Below are 9209 nucleotides of genomic sequence, written 5' to 3'. Positions count from 1 at the left end.
CACATGGACCAATCGAACAAAATCAAGAGCCCAGAAATAAACCTTTGTATATAGAGTCAACTAATATTTGACAAGGGAGCTGAGATTAGACAATGGGGAAAGGATAGTCTATTCAATAAATGATGTTATGAAAACAAAATAATCCCATGCAGAATGATGAAATTAACTTTAGATGGTTTAAAGAATTAAACATAAGAACAAAAGTGGTAATTAAACATCTAGAAAAAACCAGGACAAACCTCCTTGACTTTGGTCTTGACAATGATTTTTTTCGATATGACACCTAAAGCATAAGAAACAGAAGCAAAAATTAATATGTGAGACTACACCAAACTAAAAAGCTTCCGCACAGCAAAACAAATAACAAATGAAAAAACCACCTATGAAATGGGAGACATTTGCAAACCACATATCAGATAAGGAGTAAATACTCCAATGATATGAAGAACTCATACAATTCAATAGCAATAAATCAATCCAATTTAAAAATGGGCAGAGGGACTGAATAAATATTTTTCCAAAGAAGGCATACAATGGCCAAAAAAATACATGAAAAGGTGCTCAACATCACTAATCATCAAGAAAATGCAAATCAGAACCACAATGAGGTGTTATTTCAAATCGGTTAGAATGGGTATCATCAGAAAGAGAAGAGATAACAAGTGTTGGAGCAGCTGTGGAGAAAATGGAACATTTGTGCCTTGTTGATGGAAATGTAAATCGGTGTAATGACTGTGAAAACAGTATGGAGTTTTCTCAAAAAAACAAAAACAAAAACAAAATAGAGCTATTACGTGATCCAGCAAGGCTACTTCTGAGTATATATCCAAGGAAAAGGAAATCAGTAGTTTAAAGATTTATCTGTAGTCTTATACTCATTACAGCACTACTTACAATGGTCAAAATACGGAGACAAGTGAAGTGTCCGTCCATGGATCAATGGATAAACAAAATGTGATATACATATATAATGTGGTATACATATATAATGGAATACTGTTCAGCTATAAAAAATGAAATCTTGCAACAACATGGTTGGACCCTGAGGGCATTATGCTAAGGTAAATCAGTCAGACAGAGAAAGATAAATACTCAGTGCTCTCACTCATATGTGGAATCTAAATTTTAGAGAAACCAAACAAGGCGAAGATACTGAGAACAGATTAGTGGTGTCCAGAGATGGGAGCGGGCGAGTGGGAAAGGAGAGGGGGTAAAATGCTACAAAACTCCAGTTATAAAATAAACAAGTCATGGGGATGTGATGTATGGCATAGGAACTATAAAGGTAATAATACTGTATTGCACATTTGAAAGTTGCTAAAAGAGCAAATCTTGAGAGATCCCATCACAAGAAAAAAACTGTAACAATGTATGACAATGGATGTTAACCACACTTACTGTGGTGATCATTTCACAATATACACAACTACTGAATCATTATGTTGTACACCTGAAACTGTTATATGTGAATTATACCTCAATTTTTAAAAAACTAACAGCTTGATGGGCGCCTGCTTGGCTGAGTTGGTTACGTGTCTGACTTCAGCTCAGGTCATGACCACGGTTTGTGAGTTCGAGCCCCACATTGGGCTCCACACTGGCAGCACAAAGCCTGCTTGGGGGGGGGGGGGTCTCCCTCTCTTCTCTCTCTCCACTTCTCCCTTGCTTGTGCTTTCTCTCTCTCTCTCTCAAAATAAATAAAGTTAAAAAAGAAATTTTTAAAAAATTAGCTACTTCAAATATCACAAATTTGTTTTCCCAGTTTCTCTGTTTAGGAGTCCAGCATATTTTAACTGGGACTTCTCACTATTTTAAAGGCTGAAATCAAGATGTGGGCCAGATGTATCCTCATCTGGAAGCCGAACTAGGGAAATAATCTGCTTCCAATCTCCTTCAGGAAATTTACCGAAATGATTCTTTCCCCCCAATCCATAGTGTAACTCTCATTAGGTTTTTCTGTATGTGGACTATTAATTTGTTCCTTTCTTTCTGTTTTTGTCCTGTGCCATTGCCAAAATGTTTATTACACTTGAAAAAATATTCATGATATCCAGTTAGAGAAGTCTTCTCTGTTGTTTTTCTTCTTTTAGAGTGTGTTGGCCAGTTTTGGTCTTCTGCTCTTCTATATTTAACATTAGTAGGTAAAGCTCCATTTTATTTTTTAAATGTTTATTTTGAGAAAATGAGAAAGAGCACAAGAGGGGAGGAGCAGAGAGAGAGAGATAGAGAGAGAGAATCCCAAGCAGACTCCACACTGTTAGCATAGACCCCAATCTAGGGACCGATGTCATGAACAGTGAGGTCTTGACCTGAAATGAAGAGTCTGATGCTTAACAGACTTAGCCACCTGGGCGCCCCTAAAGTTTCATTTTAAACAATTGGGGCTTTAACTTGGAATTGTATTGAATCTGTGTATGTTAGTTTGGAAATATGTTAGTTTGCTAGGGTTGCCATGACAAAAGATCACAGATTGGGTGGTTTTAACAACAGAAACTTATTTTTTTTGCAGTTCTGGAGGCTAGAAGTCCAAGATCAAAGTGGTACAGGTTTGGTTTCTTCTGGGCCTCTCTCCTTGGCTTGCAGGGGGCTGCCTGCTCATTCTGTCATGTGGTCATCCTTTGTCTATGTTCTCTTCTGATACAGTCACCAGTGATGTTGGGCTAGAGTTCACCCACATGATCTCCTTTTACCCTCATTCCTCCTTTAAAGGCTATTTCTCTGATTCTCCAATTATAGTCACATTCTGGTGGTTAGACTTGGATGTATGAATTGGGGGGGGCACAATTTAGCTTGAAACTGGGGAGCACTGACAATATTTTCCAATATTGAACCTTCCAATCCATAAACACAATATATCCATCTATTTATTTTTATATTCTTGAATGCCTTTCAATGAAATTTATCATTCTCCATAGAAGTCTTAAAAATTATATTGAGGGGTGCCTGGGTGGCTCAGTAAGTTAAGCATCCAACTCTTGGTTTTGGGTCCAGTCACAATCTCACGGTTTGTGAGTTTGAGCCCTGAATCAAGCTCTGTGCCAAGCGCATGGGGCCTGCTTGGGATTCTGTCTCCCTCTCTCTCTGCCCCTCCCCTGCTTGCTCTCTACCCCTCTATCTCAACAATAAACATTTGAAAAAAATTATGTTGAATATTTTCAATTTACTTCTTCAGATCCTGACTCCTTCCTTCTGTACTATGGTTCATGTCTTAGAGGGTTGAGATTTATGGACTCTATCACGTGGCATTTAGGCACTCCTTGCCTCCTGACCTCTGGATAGGTTTAGCCAGTGGGAAGTATGGGCAGGAGATCTGAGTATTCATTCCCTTACTTCTTGTCCACCCCTGGGCTCATGATGGGTGGATGCAGCCATGTCCCTCTCCTGAGTTTTGCAGCTCTTTCCCAGTGGCCGTCTGCTGTAGACATAGCTCTGGGAATTCAGGTTCAGATAAGTGCTCCCTTTCAGTCAGCCATTCAGCTCTATGGTTAGTACCTCATCTTCCTGAGCTTCTTCAGCGTTCCTTATTGGTTACTTCGGATCTTGACTACATCTTAGAAATGCTCCATTCATTAAACTCTACATTTCCTACATTTCAGTGTGCCAGCTTTCTCTACATTTCCATGTGCCAACGATTTCTTGCTAGGAAACATACTTGGTCAGATTTATTCCCAAGTACTTTTTATGTCTCGAAGCTATTTTATATGGCACATTTAAAAATTACATTTTCTGTTTGTTGCTACTTATAGAAATGCAACTAGTTTGTGATACTTTTTTTTTTCTAAATCCAGCAACCTTGCTAAACTTCCATTACTTCCAACAATTTACCTTACATCTTTAAACCATATTTCTTTATATATTAATCTCCATGAATAATCTTTAAATAATCACAGATTTGTAACTTTCTTTGCGACACATGCCTACCTGGGTTATCTAAACATCTAATAGAATTCTGTTTGGAGTGATATTATATTAACTGCATGAAACTGTCTTCTAGACAGTTCTATACATTATGCAATGCTCACCACCTAAGGGTGACAGTACCATCTGTCCCTATATAAAGTTGTATACAGTCTGTAGAGACAACGTAGTTGTAAGTTATATACTTACCCACACAATGAGCAACAAGTGGGTATATACTAATATTTTACTGACTAGTTGCTTTAACTTGAGTTGTGTCTTTTATTTATTTACCTTCATCAGTAATGCAGTTATTTAATCATGAAACATTTATTGAGCATCCACTGAATGCCATTCACCCTTCCAGTACTAGAGTACAAAGATAACAAAGCGATAACCATCGCCATTATAAGAAGCTCATAACCTAAGTTTGTGAATGGAGTCTCTGTGTGTGTGTTGGACCACATAGGGCGTAGAACCAAAGATAATGGAAAACACATGTAGTAAGTCTGTATTATAAATAAGTGAACAAAATGCTAAGAAAATAGAATGGGGAAGTACTTCAAGTCTCCATCCAAGACCTGAATCTTAGTGATACATACTTATTACAAAAAAGATGATGGAGAAGGAAACAGGCCATTTGTCTGAGTTATTGGTATGTGCTACAATACTACGGCCTTGGGAATAAATCAGTGAAAGGGCCACAAAAATCTGTCTTCGCCTTACATTGTAACATAAAAGAAGAAACCAGTTGCCCCAGAAAGGACGTTTCCTGCTTACAAAAGTTTTGTATGAGGAGTCAATCAACAGTTTTACATAGTTTACAGAGCAGTAATACTCATGTCGGAAGTGGGCTGACTGTAGAAAGATAATACCGGAGTTCCTATTTATATTTAGTGTTTAGATTCTTCTGGTATTTATGTTTTTGCCTAATTGTAATGTGTGCATGTAACGTACACATCGTCTCCATAATGGGAGTGCAGATTCAAATTTTATTGAGGTGAATATTTCATCAAAGTTTGGGGACCACTGCTCTAGAGTCCTTCGAAGTCCTCAAGAGAAAGTAATATAAATTTAACTGTATTTATTTTTTTAAAAATTCGAAATGTTTATTTATTTATTTCTGAAAGAGAGAGAGAGACAGCATGTACAGGGGAGGGTCAGAGAGAGAGGGAGACACAGACTGAAACAGGCTCCAGGCTCTGAGCTGTCAACACAGAACCCGACCCGGGGCTCGAACCCACGACGAACCGCGAGATCATGACCTGAGCCGAAGTCGGAGGCTTAACCAACTGAGCCCCCCAGGCGTCCCTAAATTTAACTATTTAAAACTACCTAACACTCAGATCTAAAACGCTAACACTACTGGAATTCTTATGAGTGCCTGGAGAAACTACGTTTTTTTTTTAATGTTTTGTTTATTTCTAGGAGAGAGAGAGAGAGAGAGAGAGAGAGACAGCGTGAGCAGGGGAGGGTCAGAGAGAGAGGGAGTCACAGACTCTGAAACAGGCTCCAGGCTCTGAGCTGGCAGTCAGCACAGAGCCCGACGCGGGGCTCGAACCCACGAACCGCGAGATCATGACCCGAGCGAAAGTCGCACGCTTAACCGACTAAGCCACCCAGGCGCCCCAAGAAACTACGTTTTTAAGGGCCTTACTTGTAGACAATCCCAGAGGAGCTGCCTATGTAGTTGTTTAGTAAGAACTGGGGAAAAAAATTCTTAGATCTTTGCTGGTGTTTCTGCTCAGGTAACAAGCACAGGCCGGCCAGACGGATGGCTTGGCGCCTACTCCACAGGGTCGCCAGGTCCCGGCTCCGAGAAGGGCAGCGACAGCTGCCGCACCCAGCGAACTCCGCGGGGGGAACTGAGGGGCCCGCCGCAACGTCTAGAGCGTCCCTAGGCGCCGTACGTGGCCGGCGTGGGACCCGGGTCACGTGCCCAACCTGTGCGGCTCTAGCGCCTGCGCACTGCTGTCCTCCTCGCTCTTCGGGCAAACTTGCCTTCTCGCTAGAGCGTCATTTCCGACGGACGCTTGGCGTCACTGGTGTCGTCACTTCCTGCCGGTACCGGTGTGGACGGTGCGGGGCTCGCCCGCGGGTTCTCCGGTTCTCCCCCTCCCCTACTTTCCTCCCTCCCTCCCTTTCCCTCCCTGGCGGCTGTCGGTCGCCCGTCGCAGACACCCTGACCCGTCCCCAAACCCCTTCCTGACCTCGCCGCTACCCGATTGGCCTCTTTTTCCTGTTTCTCGGCCCAGCCCCAGCCCCCAGTGTCAGGGCGGGGGCCTTGAGCCGGAGGCTCTGCGGCAGAGGAAAGAGCAGAGCAGACGACCCTCGGCTCCGCGGCCGGATCGCTCGGTTCGCCGCCGCCATGGCAATGAGGCAGACTCCGCTCACCTGCTCGGGCCACACGCGGCCTGTGGTGGACTTGGCCTTCAGTGGCATCACGCCCTATGGCTATTTCTTAATCAGCGCTTGCAAAGGTGAGCGGGGCCCCTGCATCCGGGTCCCCGACGGCTAGGGCTGGCTCCGGAGGCACCCCCGGTGTCGAAGGGCGATCTCAGCCTTCGAGATTGAGGCCAGCGCTGGGCTGATGGGGAACGTGGTATTAGGGATTCGCCGNAAGTCTTGCCCCCCCCCCCCCCAGTCTAGGCCTCTCATTTTACTTTCATTGCTATTTCTGGAGAAGTGGGACTCACGCTTGGCCTAGGCGCCCCGGCCATCAAATACTGCAAATAATCTTTCAAGATTTGGGGAATGAAGAAAGTAGGCCAGGCTAAGTAATACCTTTCCTTATTTTACAGGGACTTGTCATTCCTGTTATTTCATTGGACATGCCTTTGTAGTATCAGCCCCGGTTTTCAATTGGAAACGGAGATTGAGGTTAAGAAGTTGACCCAAAATAAAACCCTAGTCTAGATTATTTTGACACAGATCCGTATTCTTCCCACCGAATTGCAGATGCTTCAGTGAGAATGTCTGGCTCAGCTCTTCTGTTAATTTAGTTCTGGACGTTTCATACTGACCCCAGTGAATGAGAATAGTTAAACAATAAAAGCAGTGTTCCGCTTTGTTATTTAACACAATCGCTTTATGTCCGAGCCTTAGATTTTAAGTAATCTGAACTTCGAAATAACATGTCCTTTTAAATGTGTTTTAGACGGGAAGCCTATGCTGCGTCAGGGAGATACAGGAGACTGGATCGGAACATTTTTGGGTCACAAGGGTGCTGTGTGGGGTGCAACATTGAATAAGGATGCCACCAAAGCAGCCACAGCAGCTGCGGATTTCACTGCGTAAGTATAGCCAGAACAGCCAGTTTCGGAGATCTCCGTGGATTGTTAATGAAATACGCAAAACTTCAACCTCAGTTATTCATAAAATTCTGACTCCGGGCCTACCGTTATAGAGCACATGACGTTCAATCTCACGAAAATTCCACTCTAGTCCTTTCTGCTTCTTTCTCTTCAGTGGTTCTCACCAATTTTCAGAGACTTTAAATGACTTATTGTGTATGTCTGGATTAGGACCCAGGAACTTGCGTTATTAACAAACACTTTAGATAATGAATCTTGGTGGTCGGGTTTACAAATACTGCACTAGATGTGCTTTCTGAGCGATACTGCACACTTCTGTGGCTCCCTAGTGCTGATGGCCTGGAGTTTGAGCCCCATCTCCTTCTCTGTGTTTGTTTAATTTTATTTTAAAAAAAAATTTTTTCCTTCTCTGTGTTTGTTAACTGGCTTTACGCATACTTAACACTTCCAAACTCCATTACTTTTTATTTTCTAGGGTTTTTAGGGTTGAAATTTAAATCATTCCTAATTTTTTCCTTACATCCACATTGTCGTCGTTGTTAATTCTACCAGCAGCATATCTTCTGGCTCTGATGTTTTTATGCCCTGACGACTAGTATCTTTCCTGTCTTTTTATCATCCATAATTTTCATAAAAACAGATTTCATCATGTCACCTCTCTAATGATCTTCCTGTCTTCCTTCTGCAGTTTCGGTGGTTCACGACCTTGGCATGTACCCAAGAGTAACCTGGGGAACTTTGAATTATTCAGGTGTATGTGTCTGGGAGATTCTGATTTAATTGATCTGGGAATGGAGTCCGCACATCCCCCAGCATCAGTTTTTTTTTTTTTCTTCAAGTTCTCCTAGGTGGATCTGATGTCTAGTCTTAGAACACTGGCCTACAGGTTAAATTTCAGTTGTTGCCAGTTTACACTTAGGCCTCATCTTGATTTATCGACATCATCTGGCACTGCGCCCCATATGCCTTACAGTATAGTGACACCAAACTTCTTGTTGGCAGAATACATCTTACGTATTTTGGTTTTTGGCTTTTGCATATATTAGAGTGACTTGCAATGACCCACTTTCCCCTTCTGGGCACTTTCAGAGTTTATATACTCTTGGTATTCTAGTTTCTGATGGTGTTTATGACTTAACAGACACTTAAATGTTTAAACTGACAAAGGCAATGTCAAGAGCAATTGTGTGACGGTAGACTTCGTTATACTCAAGTCTGGAGAGTAAAAGGAGTCTTCCTTCCTTCCTTCCGCTCTCCACATTAGGAGTATTTGTAAATGTGTTGTTCCTTTGTTTGAAGCAAATTAAATATGCACAGTTTATTGTAAAAAATGAAGACAGATTGTGGTAGTAGATATATAACTATGCATTTGTTGAGACATGTAGATTTCTATACCACAGAATGAATTTTACTGTATATAAAATTTAAAAATAAATTAACAGTTTTTAAAACAAGGAAAGGGAGATACAGTGCTTATCTGGGATTAAATTTGAGATGGTGAGAGAGCAGTAATAGAAGTTATAAATGTCAGCCTGAACTTTTTTCTGTGCCTTCAAGGAATATATCTCTAGTACGTCTGTATGCATAACTGTTAGAAGGCCCTGTGCTGTCCCTTGTTGTGATTCTATGTAATCCTGGTAAAAGAAGGAGCTGTTGATTTTAAATCAGTCCTGTAACATCAACAGTTTTGGGTCCAATGTTGCTAGGGATGTGAGCTTGCATACCTGTCACACGTCGCTTCAGTTCGCCTCTGTTAAGTGAATTTGGGAAAAAGTGATTCTCAGATGGAAGGCTTCTGGAGCGCAGGAAGCTGAACGTGTCCATTCCTTCTTGTGCTCACGCTACCCCTGTGTTAACACTTCTGGCGTTTTTATAGCACATAATTATGTGTTGCTTCTTGAGGTCAGGGGTCATGTCTCAATTTTTATATTCCCTGGTTAATTCAGTACTTTTTATTTGTTGTGTAAGTAACTTGAGGAGGTTTTCTAAAGTGGCGGG

At 41.9% G+C, this 9209-nt stretch overlaps 1 protein-coding gene across 2 annotated transcripts in view; it reads left to right on the top strand.

Moving 5' to 3' along the window:
- Nucleotides 1-5946: 5946 nt before the first annotated feature.
- Nucleotides 5947-9209, top strand: part of STRAP (serine/threonine kinase receptor associated protein) — a 19684-nt gene continuing 16421 nt past the window's right edge. For both annotated transcript variants that reach the window (XM_077756423.1, XM_077756421.1), the window contains exons 1-2: nt 5947-6377; nt 7055-7190. In XM_077756423.1, the coding sequence (XP_077612549.1) occupies nt 6266-6377; nt 7055-7190 (248 nt within the window). In that variant the 5' untranslated portion in view covers nt 5947-6265. The remainder of the gene's footprint in view (nt 6378-7054; nt 7191-9209) is intronic.

The sequence above is a fragment of the Crocuta crocuta genome, unplaced genomic scaffold (assembly GCF_008692635.1).
Source record: "Crocuta crocuta isolate KB4526 unplaced genomic scaffold, BGI_CrCroc_1.0 scaffold262, whole genome shotgun sequence".
Classification (NCBI taxonomy): domain Eukaryota; kingdom Metazoa; phylum Chordata; class Mammalia; order Carnivora; family Hyaenidae; genus Crocuta; species Crocuta crocuta.
Note: the sequence above shows the minus strand (reverse complement) of the source record. Positions and strands in the feature narration are given on the sequence as shown.